General features: G+C 44.4%; 1 protein-coding gene across 1 annotated transcript in view; it reads left to right on the top strand.

Annotated features, from left to right (window-relative positions):
* LOC308285620 (rap guanine nucleotide exchange factor 4-like) overlaps positions 1 to 14,275 on the top strand; it is a gene marked incomplete at its 3' end in the record, with an annotated part of 103,222 nt that overhangs the window by 53,162 nt on the left and 35,785 nt on the right. Inside the window, exons 12-17 of the mRNA XM_080726433.1 lie at positions 776 to 922; positions 2,291 to 2,385; positions 4,074 to 4,159; positions 4,820 to 4,912; positions 11,429 to 11,586; positions 13,077 to 13,165. Of these exons, the coding sequence (XP_080582559.1) occupies positions 776 to 922; positions 2,291 to 2,385; positions 4,074 to 4,159; positions 4,820 to 4,912; positions 11,429 to 11,586; positions 13,077 to 13,165 (668 nt within the window). The remainder of the gene's footprint in view (positions 1 to 775; positions 923 to 2,290; positions 2,386 to 4,073; positions 4,160 to 4,819; positions 4,913 to 11,428; positions 11,587 to 13,076; positions 13,166 to 14,275) is intronic.

Raw genomic sequence — 14,275 nt, 5'->3', positions numbered from 1 at the left:
GTAACATATCTAACATATCCAATGTGTTGGTAAAGGTGTCTAGTAACATATCTAACATATCCAATGTGTTGGTAAAGGTGTCTAGTAACATATCTAACATATCCAATGTGTTGGTAAAGGTGTCTAGTAACATATCTAACATATCCAATGTGTTGGTAAAGGTGTCTAGTAACATATCTAACATATCCAATGTGTTGGTAAAGGTGTCTAGTAACATATCTAACATATCCAATGTGTTGGTAAAGGTGTCTAGTAACATATCTAACATATCCAATGTGTTGGTAAAGGTGTCATATCTAACATATCCAATGTGTTGGTAAAGGTGTCTAGTAACATATCTAACAATGTGTTGGTAAAGGTGTCTAGTAACATATCTAACATATCCAATGTGTTGGTAAAGGTGTCTAGTAACATATCTAACACCAATGTGTTGGTAAAGGTGTCTAGTAACATATCTAACAAAGATTGAAATTCAACATCCCTAGCAAAATGTTTGACAGCTAGGGTAATTCTGGGTCTCATTCACTTACTGTACACTGTACTATAAGGGAAAAAAATACTCCCAAATAAATTGGAAGTGGAATGTGAGGGGTCTAACTGTGTAAAAAAAAATAAAAAAATCCTTGGGCTAAAAACGGCCCCCACAAAACTGTGAAAAGTGATGACTCATCACTAAACCATCGTGTGTGTGCGTGTGCGTGCGTGCGTGTGTGTGCGTGCGTGCGTGCATGCGTGCGTGCGTCCGTGCGTGCGTGCGTGTGTGCGTGTGCATCAGGGGGTGGTGTGTACCCTCCATGAAGGCGATGACTTCGGGAAGCTGGCTCTGGTCACAGACGCTCCGCGCGCCGCGTCCATCGTTCTGAGAGAAGACAACTGTCACTTCCTGAGAGTCGACAAGGAGGACTTCAACAGGATACTGAGGGTACGTCCATATAGTAACTGAATCAAAGCCTGTGTCCATTTATGCCCATATATGGAGTTATCTGTCTGTCTGTGTCCATTTTATGCCCATATATGGAGATCTATGCAGACACAGTGCCGGTTCCGGAAAACTCAGACATCAGCTCTGCATACGGAGATTCCGAACCTTTCGCATACGCAGATGTCAGCTGCTAGATCTGTGACATGAGAACACGTCATACTGATGACATTCAATACGTAACCATGGCATTTTTGTTGACTGTGTCTGTCAGTGTCTTTTATCAAGTGATGTCACAATGAGTCAGCTCTTGCACCGGTTTCCTCAGAAACAGCCTGATGTCAACAATCATCTCCGCATACGGAGATTCCGAACGTTTCGCACCGGTTCGGGAAAACCACGCATCGTGTCGGGTCGAGGCTGGGCACGGCACTCTGCGTCGCGGCGGGGAACGCGCGTGCCGAATCTGAAGCCGTTGGGACGAACGGTTCTCGAGATACGTGGATTACATACAGACAGACAGACTCTCAGAGACCAACCAACACGGTGTTAATTGACCATATTCACACAGCGGCCATCTTGCCATTTAAGTTAATGCAATGCCACCCCAGTTACCACCCGGTTTCAATGCAAATTTCAAACATGGCCGCCTGGTGAATAAGGCTAATGTCTTATATTCATAGAATGAGTGTTGTCTTGTATTCATAGGATGAGGAGGTTAAAGTTTCTTGTATTCATAGTATCCGATTTAGTGCCACCGACATGAAAGGGTTAATTGTTCAGCGTGCCGGTCGCTTTCTGCGTCTGCGGCCAGTCTCTTATTTTGAAGGCCGGAAGTAGATCGACCTAACAATTCCTACTTGACGATGTTCAAGATTCACCTGGAACTAGTTCTGGTCCAAAATGTAAACAGTGGTGGAAGATGGATGCCTTCATGCTTGTGCTATTTTAGCGAGAATCCAACGTCATCCTTGGCATCAAAAGTGTTTTTTTTTTAGAAAATGGACTGTAAAGATGAGAAAGACCGTTGGTTTCTATGGGATGGGATCACTATTGTGTGCACGTGGATGCGCGATGATGATGAATCGGTGACTCCACCCGTGCCAGGGCTTTTCACCGGACGGTAGGTGTTCAGTGCCGATCGTGGGATCGGCACCCTAGATACCTTTTAATATTTCACGAGTATTCGCGGGAACGGCACTTAATACGTTAAGAGGAGGTTAATGTTTCTTGTATTCATAGTATGAGGAGTGTTAATGTTCTTGTATTCATAGTATGAGGAGTGATAATGTTTATTTTATTCATAGTATGAGGAGTGTTAATGTTCTTGTATTCATAGTATGAGGAGTGTTAATGTTCTTGTATTCATAGGATGTGGAGGCCAACACGGTGCGTCTTAAAGAACATGATCATCCTGTCCTGGTGTTGGAGAAGAGTCCTCGCACCTCCACCCTGGGAAGCATCAAGTACGTGTGTGTGTGTGTGTGTGTGTGTGTGTGTGTGTGTGTGTGTGTGTGTGTGTGTGTGCGTGTGCGTGTGTGTGTGCATTGCGCAGAAGGCTTGCAGCAGCTTCTGGCGTCGCAGCCGAGTGTGATCTACAAGCTCACAACGGTTGCATCTGCGACGCGACGTGAGCTTTTATGTCTGCTGTTAACTGGAAGTGTCCCACACATAATTCTACTGTGAATTCTGGGAGTTATGGTGGGAATGGATCTTAAAGTGGGTGACGGCGACGGCAGTCCAGGGGCGCCGCGAGATCATTTGATCATATTTGGAATTTATATGGACACTTGAAAAAATATCTAGTATCATTTTAAACTTGAAGTACAAAGTTATTTTCAGTCAGTTCTAACCAAAATGGCTGTTATCTCAACGTTTTCCTCGAAAAATAATCACTAAAGTATCATTACTGTCAGGCAGAAACCTCTGTCGCACAAAACTAGTGAAAACAGACGATCTACAAGCACACAACGGCTCGCGACGCGAGGCGTTGTGTGCTTGTAGATTTGCTGTTTTCACTAGTTTATCATTTTATAGATGCCTTTTTTATAGATTACTGAATTTCCCTCTTGGGATAATAAAGGTATCTATCTATCTATCTATCTATCTATCTATCTATCTATCTATCTATCTATCTATCTATCTATCTATCTACTAGTTTATAATTTTATAGATGATAAATACAAAACTAACGGTTTTGGACATACAAGGTTTCCACCCGACAACGACGATATGCTATATAAATATAAGGTACTGGGAGTGAGACTTATAATGTAGGGGTGCCTCGGATTAAAACAATATTCATGGGGTGACCTGAGACAAAAAGGTTTGCGAACCCCTGGTCTTTGACCACAGATATAAAAGCTAACGACCTCCTTCACTGCTGCATTTCATTGGCTGACTGGTCAAACAGGATTGGTGGAAGTGTGGAAGGCACTCTGCCACTCAAAGTGACTTCTGACCAATCACAGTGTGTCTTTTTCCGGGACTTACATTCAATTAAAAGGAGCTTTATTGAGGCAGAAGGAGACAAACATTGACGTTGCTAAAGCAAGTGCTTCTGGGAAAGAGGGAGTCCTGCCTCTGATTGGTCAACCGAACGTCCCCTTCTGTGACACACAAGGAAGTGTGTTTCAGAATTCAGGAAGTTTGCCTTATAACAAAATGCCAGTCCTTTTTTACCAACACACCAGAGCTGTAGGAGGCTTCTGTCTAGCGTTCTATGTCTGTGACCTCATGCACACGTCTATGTACGTTGTGATGATGTCATCATTGCGACCGTCAGGTCGCAGTTTACTATCTAAAACCTCCATCAGCTGTCAGTCTGTCAGTCAGTCACACGTCACAAGTCACACTTTTGCCCTGCTCATATCTCCGCCACCGTTGCCCCGATCCATGCCAAAATTTGCACACACACTCCTTGGCTGCCTAACCACAATTCTCACATGGCCCTCTTCTAGCGCCACCATGAGGCCGATTCTTGCAAAACACATTTTTGGACACTGCTCCTACACATTTTGCCCTAAAATCACGCTGCGACCTGACGGTCGCTGATCTCCCGATTAGGGAGTCTTACTGGTTACCTCATTGTGATGTCATGGTGTTCCTCAGGTACACTGTGGTCTCATAGTGATGATGTCATCATGTCTCTCAGGTACACTGTGATCGCAGGAACACCAGAGAAGATCCTGGAACACTTCCTGGAAACCATGAGAATGGACACGCCTCATACTGAGCCAGGTAGCATGTTTTAATGGGTCACACATCCCCACATAACCTCACACTGAGCCAGGTAGCACCTTTTAATGGGTCACACATCCCCACATAACCTCACACTGAGCCAGGTAGCATGTTTTAATGGGTCACATATCTCTTCGTAACCTCACACCGAGCCAGGTAGCATGTTTTAATGGGTCACATATCTCTATGTAACCTCACACTGAGCCAGGTAGCATGTTTTAATGGGTCACACATCTCTATGTAACCTCACACTGAGCCAGGTTGCAACTTTTAGCAGGTCACACATCCCCACATAACCTCACACTGAGCCAGGTAGCATGTTTTAATGGGTCACACATCTCCACACATCACCACACTGAGACCGGCATGGATGGGTGAATAGATTTATGGTTAAATTAATAGATGTGTGGATGTGTTTATACTGTTTGATTTAGAATTATTGATGGATGAGAATGCAGAGATTGATTCATGACACTTAATCTCTTCTGTCTGTGTGTGTGTGTGTGTGTGTGTGTGTGTGTGTGTGTGTGTGTGTGTGCGTGTGCGTGCGCGTGTGCGCGTGTGTTCGTGTGTGTGTGCGCGTGTGTTCGTGTGTGTGTGCGTGCGTGCGTGCGTGCGTGCGTGCGTGTGTGTGTGCGTGCGTGCGTGTGTGTGTGACAGATCCAGCCGTGGATGACTTTGTCCTCATGCATTGTGTCTTCATGCCCAACAGCCAACTGTGTCCTTTATTGATGTCTCAATATCCTTTATTAAGTGTGCCTGCCATGCAATGCAATGGCAAAACACTTATTGTAATCCGCCATACTTAAGTCGGTCGGTCTGTCTGTCGGTCGGTAATGTTCTTATATACATCAAAATGTGCGGCTCGGCCGGGAATAGGTTGCTATTACTTTTCTTTCCGATCCGCGTTACCATGGCGACGTAATTCGCAAAAAACGACGCCCAAAAACCCCATTCACTTAGAATGGGGAAAATTTCGGCACGTAATAACTGCCGCACGATTTACGCCACCCCCGCAATATATACATCAAAATGTGCGGCTCGGCCGGGAATGGTGTGCTATTACTTTTCTTTCCGATCCGCGTTACCATGGCAACGTAATTCGCAAAAAACTACGCTCAAAAACCCCCATTGACTTTGAATGGGGGACTCCGAAAAAAAACTAGAAACTTTGGCGCCACATAACTCTGCCATACTTTTGCCTAGCAACGTGATTTAAACTTTAAAATGCACACACAACTTTGGTCTTTTTCCAGCCAATAGGGATGAGCTGTAATTGATTAAGCCCCGCCCCCTCTATAACAGGAAGTGCCCTTTGCCAAACAGGAAGTGCCTCTACATCTCATGAACCGTTTATCGTACAGAGTTGTGGCTGGTATCATATGACTTGATTAAGAGTCCTTAACCTTAATTGACGCTTCCTTCGCCAAACAGGAAGTGCCCTTCACCAAACAGGAAGTGCCTCTATAACTCATGAACCGTTTGTCGTACAGACGGCTGGTGTCATACATTTTTTTTTTCTCAAAAATCTTTTTTTTCTCAAAAATTCTTTTTTTCTCAAAAAATGTTTTTTTCTCACATTTTTTTTTCTCAAAAATGTTTTTTTTTCTCCCAAAATTTTTTTTTTCTCTCAAATTTTTTTTTTCTCAAAAAACTTTTTTTCTCTCAAATTTTTTTTTCTCAAAAAACGTTTTTTTTCTCAAATTTTTTTTTTTCTCAATTTTTTTTTCTCAAAAATGTTTTTTCTCAAAAATGTTTTATTTCTCAAAAAAAAAAAATTTTCTCTCAAAATTTTTCTCACAAAACAAGTTTTTCTCAAAAAACTGTCGTTAAAGTGCGACCCGTGATAACGGCCAAAAATGTGCCAAAACGCCACTAATTAGTCGAAATGGCTGACTTCCTGTTTGGTTTCTGATTGGCTGCTGGCCTTGTGACGTGGCTAGAGCTGCGAGGGCCCGGTCATCGCTGCTTGCAGCTTTAATTCATTAATCGTCCATGACCTTAATTGGGGCCTATTTCGCCAAACAGGAAGTGCCCCTCACCAAACAGGAAGTGACCCTTTACCTCGTGAACCGTTTGTCGTACAGACGCGTAGATGGCATCAAATGACTTGATTAAGATTCCTTAACCTTAATTGGGGCCTATTTCGCCAAACAGGAAGTGCCCCTCACCAAACAGGAAGTGACCCTTGATCTCGTGAACCATTTGTCGTACAGATGCGCGGGTTGCGTCAAATGACAAGAATAAGGGTCCTTAACCTTAATTAGGGCCTATTTCACCAAACAGGAAGTGCCCCTTACCAAACAGGAAGTGACCCTTTATCTCGTGAACCGTTTGTCGTGCAGACGCGCGGGTGGTGTGAAATGACTTGATTAAGAGTCCTTAACCTTAATTGGGGCCTATTTTGCCAAACAGGAAGTGCCCCTCACCAAACAGGAAGTCACCCTATATCTCATGAATTGTTTGTCGTACAGACGCGTGGGTGTCATCAAATGACTTGATTAAGAGTCATTAACCTTAATTGGGGCCTATTTCGCCAAACAGGAAGTGCCCCTCACCAAACAGGAAGTGACCCTTTATCTCGTGATCTGTTTGTCGTACAGACATGTGGGTGGTGTCATATGAAGAACCATAATGTTAAAGCTTATGCAAAAAATGCTAATGTTAAAAAATGTAACGCTAATGCTAACACCAACCGCTACACAAGGTTGCACAGACTTAGCGAGCTGCAGGCACACTTAAAATTTCGTAGAAATTGTCTTTTCTAGTTAATATCTTTATTATGTCACTAAGTTTTGTGGGGACATTTTTAGTCCAAGGAATGTTCTTTGTGCGAAACACATGCTTGCAATGGATTCAGAATCATGAAAACCCCTAGTTAGACCTTAAAGCAGTTTTTTTCCTGTATAGTAAAGTTAATGGAACACCAACTCTAGCGGCTGATAACACCAATTTAGCTGTGACTCAGAAAGGTAGCCTGATTTCAGCAGTGGCGGAACAAGTGAAGACCGGGCCCGTATGTGAGCTACAATGACCGGGCCTCGCCTGCCCCACCTAGAGGCGGAGGACGTAAAGTGCGTCCAAATCCTATAATAAACTAAAGATCCATATGATCTGATCATCTGACGGCCGGGCCCCGTGGTTCGCGGGCCTATATGCGGCCGCTTACCCAGCTTAACCGGACGCTCCGCCCCTGGATTTCAGACTGCGCTGAGCTTGAGTCTGACATTGTCAAGGTCAAGGTAAACTTTATTGTCCACAAGGGAAATTTAGCTTGGGTTTTCACCCCTTACTGCAGCCACATATAAAACATCAATGACAACACTAGAAACACATACAGAGTGGGGACACAACAATACACAAGTGCACAGAAAGTAGTTAGTAGTCAATATCACTGTCAATTCTATTTCAGAGCCTCATTCAATATTTTAGTTGACACAGGGACAAAGGATTTTTTAAACCTGATAGTGCCATATAGGTTCACTATACCTTCTGCCAGAGGGCAGGAGTACAAATTCTCCATGTAAAACATGGGTAGCATCACTCACTATTTCCTGAGCCTGTCTCAGTGTGGTCTGCTCATAAATGGACTGCAGAGAGGGGAGTTGTTTTGCTCCGATGACATTGTCCCATTGACAAGATATTTCAAAGGGGAGGGGATTTAAAATTTGAAATTCCCAATCACAAGAGATCTGGTGGGAGGGGTTGTGTTTGACTTGTGTACACAAAAACATTCCCCCCCTCCCCCTCCCCTCTATGACAGGCACCAAACAGGTCATTGTCTTTGATGTTTCATTGATTAGAGATAATCACTAACGAGCTATTGACACTTGTATGGCTCAATCACTGACTGCAGTTCAGAACCCTTTTGAAGTTCAAAGGGAGCAATTAAGAACTCTGGTGAGCTTCCCCTCCCTCCACTGTTTCTGTTGATTTTCAAAAGTTAGACCCGCCCCCTCCTCCGAGGCTTTGACTCTCATTGGCTGGTCTTGCCTCAGACCAGAGCAGGTAGAGGTTCATTATGCAACACCAGACCAAGAGAAGCAGTCCACTCAGAGAGTGGGCGGGTCTATGGGCGGAGCCAGGCAATCTGGAAGGGTTATCATACCAAAATATAATCTACAGATAAAGAGCTTTGCATGGTAACCTTTGCCACCTTCCCGAGAGCGACATCTCTTAAGACCCACGGACTAATAGGAACGTACTGCTGTCAAGTTCTCTCTAGTCCCTCTGAACAGCCAATCAGCTGATGTATTTGCTGTCACATGGTTGATTCAGTGAAGCACATGGCTACCCAGAGCCTGAGGAAGCAACTGGTCTTTCATAGCTTAGGGAACAGCGGTGGCCAAAAACAGAATGACAAGTTAACTGTCATTAGTTTTAGAAGATTTCTAATGACAAAGGTTGTATCTTTAACTGTAAGTGTGTACTGTACCACCATGGTAAAGGTTGTATCTTTAACTGTAAGTGTGTACTACCATGGCAAAGGTTGTATCTTTAACTTTCTAAAACGGCTAGTTCCATTCCTTGATTCTGATTGGCTGGTTGCCGTGGTATATGAGACTATAACCACCAACTTGAATCAGCCAGGTGCGTTATTTCTTTCCACTGTGCCGTGAGGCTGAACTAGAGAAGGGAACGTTTGATTTTCTCTCAAATCCTGCCGTGCGGGTGCTTCTAAGCACCGCCCGCATGCATAGGACAGTGACTGAATGGCTCCGGGCGGGGCTTGTAAAGGCAACAAGCGCCCTCTATTCTCCAGGCACCACTCGGCTGTTAGTTTAGGTTGCTATGCTAGCGTTTTTGATGTGATGTTCACCCACATAGCAGCTAAATCTGGATGAAAATAAACATGTGTATGGATCGAATATGGTTCTTAACATGAGACTGATCTAACACTTAAGTGTTGTTTCCCTATTTTTTTCAAAAAGAAAGACGTGACTTTATAAACACACACTGGCTTCTCCGTTCCTGGGATGTGGCTGGTAAACTGAAGGTAATGTCTCTTCCTGGTGGCGGAGAAGTGTACTTTTTTCTTTAAATAATGGAATGCTATGATTTTCATGTTGCAACATTGTGACCGTTTTAGAAAAACAATAAGCCACGCGAGGCTCGTGTTTCCCAACGCCTCTCAGCCGGTGTATAATACCCCGGTAACCACTCCTCTCAGCCGGTGTATAATACCCCGGTAACCACTCCTCTCAGCCGGTGTATAATACCCCGGTAACCACTCCTCTCAGCCGGTGTATAATACCCCGGTAACCACTCCTCTCAGCCGGTGTATAATACCCCGGTAACCACTCCTCTCAGCCGGTGTATAATACCCCGGTAACCACTCCTCTCAGCCGGTGTATAATACCCCGGTAACCACTCCTCTCAGCCGGTGTATAATACCCCGGTAACCACTCCTCTCAGCCGGTGTATAATACCCCGGTAACCACTCCTCTCAGCCGGTGTATAATACCCCGGTAACCACTCCTCTCAGCCGGTGTATAATACCCCGGTAACCACTCCTCTCAGCCGGTGTATAATACCCCGGTAACCACTCCTCTCAGCCGGTGTATAATACCCCGGTAACCACTCCTCTCAGCCGGTGTATAATACCCCGGTAACCACTCCTCTCAGCCGGTGTATAATACCCCGGTAACCACTCCTCTCAGCCGGTGTATAATACCCCGGTAACCACTCCTCTCAGCTGGTGTATAATACCCCGGTAACCACTCCTCTCAGCCGGTGTATAATACCCCGGTAACCACTCCTCTCAGCCGGTGTATAATACCCCGGTAACCACTCCTCTCAGCCGGTGTATAATACCCCGGTAACCACTCCTCTCAGCCGGTGTATAATACCCCGGTAACCACTCCTCTCAGCCGGTGTATAATACCCCGGTAACCACTCCTCTCAGCCGGTGTATAATACCCCGGTAACCACTCCTCTCAGCCGGTGTATAATACCCCGGTAACCACTCCTCTCAGCCGGTGTATAATACCCCGGTAACCACTCCTCTCAGCCGGTGTATAATACCCCGGTAACCACTCCTCTCAGCCGGTGTATAATACCCCGGTAACCACTCCTCTCAGCCGGTGTATAATACCCCGGTAACCACTCCTCTCAGCCGGTGTATAATACCCCGGTAACCACTCCTCTCAGCCGGTGTATAATACCCCGGTAACCACTCCTCTCAGCCGGTGTATAATACCCCGGTAACCACTCCTCTCAGCCGGTGTATAATACCCCGGTAACCACTCCTCTCAGCCGGTGTATAATTGTTACGAAACCATTTAGCTCTTAAGGGTACAAAGGTTTGCAACATAACCAAACAAAAGGATGCTGAGCATTGGAGGTGCAAATAAACACAGTTTTAAAGAGCAAAAAGGTGCAACGTGCTTTTACTCTTCTTTTGCAAGTATCAAGTATTTACAATATGTACAATTGTTGAATGTCAAAGACAAGTTTAAGGTTACAGTTAAGGTCAAAATAAAGAGACACTGCCAGGGGACTAGGATGTTGCCAAAATAACAAACAAAGCAGCTAGTGGAACTCAGACAGTCTAACTAACTAACTAGTCAATAAACAAAAGCCTGCCTGCCTAACTACTCTATCCAGCATGTATAAATACAATGGGTGGCAACACCGCCTTACCTAGTGTGACTTAACAAAGTTTAACCTACGTGATGTCTATGTAAAAGGGCCCCCGTCTTACCTGTCCCAAGGCAGTGCATATAGACTAGAGTGGACCTTTACAAAAGTAGTAACCCTACTGAGCTTTAATGTGGTTCAACAAGGTTAGGCAAGCAACAAACATTTGACTGGTGTGGGTGACAGAGAGACTGGCAGTGAGGAACACACAGCCCTTTTATAGGGCAGCAGGGAAGGAGGATTGGTGGAGGAATCAACCAGCTGACCAATGAAGCCACAGGGGGTGGGGAAACCAGGTAATGGGTTGATCAGCAGCAGTTGAGATGATGAGCAGATGATTGGTGATAATAGGCCTGTAGAGAATGACAGAGGGTGGAGAGATAGAGATGGAAAGAGCCTAACCCTACAATATACATAATGGGACCAACTAATCCAAGAAATAGCAGTGACACTCACTAGTGGAACGTAACAATAATACCCCGGTAACCACTCCTCTCAGCCGGTGTATAATACCCCGGTAACCACTCCTCTCAGCCGGTGTATACTACCCCGGTAACCACTCGCCTCTTGTGGCTTATTGCTTTAGTAAGTGTGTTCTACCATGGTAAAGGTTGTATCTTTAACATTAAGTGTGCACCTACCACTCGGCGCCCCCTGGTGGCTCGGACCAGGAGCGGTTGGAGTATTCAGTGTCCAATAAGAGGAGGGTGGTGACCCTGGCCCTGCGCTGGGCTCGAACTCACGGATACCTTCTACAAGAAGAGCCTACAGCACTGGCCTTCATGGAGGTAGGTAACTCAATACCTTCTACAAGAGGAGCCTACAGCACTGGTCTTCATGGAGGTAGGTAACTCAACACCTTCTACAAGAAGAGCCTACATGGAGGTAGGTAACTCAATACCTTCTACAAGAAGAGCCTACATGGAGGTAGGTAACTCACTACCTTCTACAAGAAGAGCCTACATGGAGGTAGGTAACTCAATACCTTCTACAAGAAGAGCCTACATGGAGGTAGGTAACTCACTACCTTCTACAAGAAGAGCCTACATGGTGGTAGGTAACTCACTACCTTCTACAAGAAGAGCCTACATGGAGGTAGGTAACTCAATACCTTCTACAAGAAGAGCCTACATGGAGGTAGGTAACTCAATACCTTCTACAAGAAGAGCCTACATGGAGGTAGGTAACTCAATACCTTCTACAAGAAGAGCCTACATGGAGGTAGGTAACTCAATACCTTCTACAAGAAGAGCCTACATGGAGGTAGGTAACTCACTACCTTCTACAAGAAGAGCCTACAGCACTGGTCTTCATGGAGGTACGCGCGCACACACACGCACACGCACACGCACACGCACACACACACACACACACACACACACACACACACACACACACACACACACACACACACTAGGGCATTTACCAAATATTCGAATATCAAAGTCATTATTTGATGTTGTTCACCGAATTCGAATATTCGATTATTATTATTATTATTATTATTACTTTTCTCTTTAAAAATATATAGTTTATTAAGCTTGGCTAGATAGGAAGTCATACGAATGAGTCATCAATGCCCCTGGTGGATGAATTTGTTAATGCTCTATACCAGGGGTTCTCAAACCTTTTTAGGCCGTGACCCCCAAAATAAACATATTTGAACTGGGGACCCCCACCCTGACAAGCACTTGGAATTGTAGGTATTACATTTAATGTGACTCTGTTCCACAGATAAATGTTGTGAAAATAGCAGATCTACATGCTCACAACGCCTCGCAGCTATTTTCACAATGTTCGCCTCTTGCTTACTTAATATTTGCCAGTTTGGCCAGTCCTGTCGAATACTTTGAGAATATTCTACTATACTTTGAGGTCGAATAATTCGAATACTAAAAATCACTATTCGTGAATGCCCTAACACACACACGCACGCACGCACGCACGCACGCGCACACACACACACACACACACACACACACACACACACACACACACACACATACACACACACACACACACACACACACTCACACATCTACATTTTGTTGACACATTTTTCTTTTGTCTGGCCTTGATTTTATACTTGGTTGAATGCTGAAAATAGCCGATCTACAAGCTCACAACTGCAACACGTTGAGAGCTTGTAGATCTGCTATTTTCTCTCTCTCTCTCTCTCTCTCTGTCTCTCTCTCTCTCTCTCCATATAAGGATTTGTATGACAGTGTGATATCTCTCTCTCTCTCTCTATCTCTCTCTCTCTCTATCTCCATATTAGGAGTTGTATGGCAGCGTATCAAATGACTCCCGGATGCTTCGAGCTCTGAAGGATTTTGTAACAGATCTGGAAACGGTCGTCAAACTGCAGTAGGTCTTATTATGTAATTTATTCATCTATTCCAAGGCATTGTTGCATAGACTGACGCAATATGTCCATATATGGGCGTTCCCAGATATGGGGTTAATATTGATAGGCATACAAGGTCTGTCTGTCTGTCTGTCTGTCTGTCTGTCTGTCTGTCTGTCTGTCTGTCTGTCTGTCTGTCTGGCTGGCTGTACAGGAAGTGAGGTCAGTGTGATGTCAGTGAGTCACAGTGATGTGGTACAGAATGACTCATATATGGGCATAAAAAGGATGTCACGTGACATCACTTCCTGTACTGACAGTCAGACAAGCTACGAGATTTCTCAGGGTATAAAAGTCCATATCCCAGAAAAAGAAAAAAAAACTTTTATCCCCATACATGGAGATTGTCATAAATCCCAGGCCGAAAATGAGAATGTTAGGGTACCCCATTATGCCCATATATGGAGATCCACAGGCATCAAACCAAGGCCATAACTCACCAAGGCCCTGCTTGGCATTACTAATTGACATACGTTTTATGCCCATATATGGAGATTCCTATATTGTCAATATTAAGGACATATATGGGAATGCCCATATTTGGTAATGTCCATATATGGGCATGTTTTGACATAACATAACTATCATGAAGGGGTCTCCATATATGAGTAACTGGTCCCATATACATCACTGGCCAGATGGCCAAGAATTGGTCGCATTTCACCCTGAGGTCGCAAGTCACCCTGAGGTGTCTTACTAGTATTAGTGTTGTTGCCCTATAGGAGTGCCTCATTTGGGAATCAGATGTCAAGGTCAGCTCCATATATGGAGATCTAGGTGATGATCCAGTCGTCTCCATGTATGGATATCCTGGTTTTGATGATGTCAGTGTCGTGATCTCCATATAGTCTGGATTTGCAAATGGATTCTGTCTTGGCCATAGAGCGTCCATATATGGGCATTGCCAAATATAGCCTTAATATTGATGACATCAGGGATCACCATATATGGATTGTGACGGTCAACAATGTGATGTCACAACAGGTCAGCTATAGACATTGAGGCGTTACAGATTTTGTATTTTATTTTATCCTTTATTAATAATAATATGTATCCTTATGCATACAATA

Source organism: Nannobrachium achirus (assembly GCF_963921795.1).
Source record: "Nannobrachium achirus genome assembly, chromosome: 5".
Taxonomy (NCBI): Eukaryota; Metazoa; Chordata; class Actinopteri; order Myctophiformes; family Myctophidae; genus Nannobrachium; species Nannobrachium achirus.
This window is presented reverse-complemented; position numbering and strand designations above follow the sequence as displayed.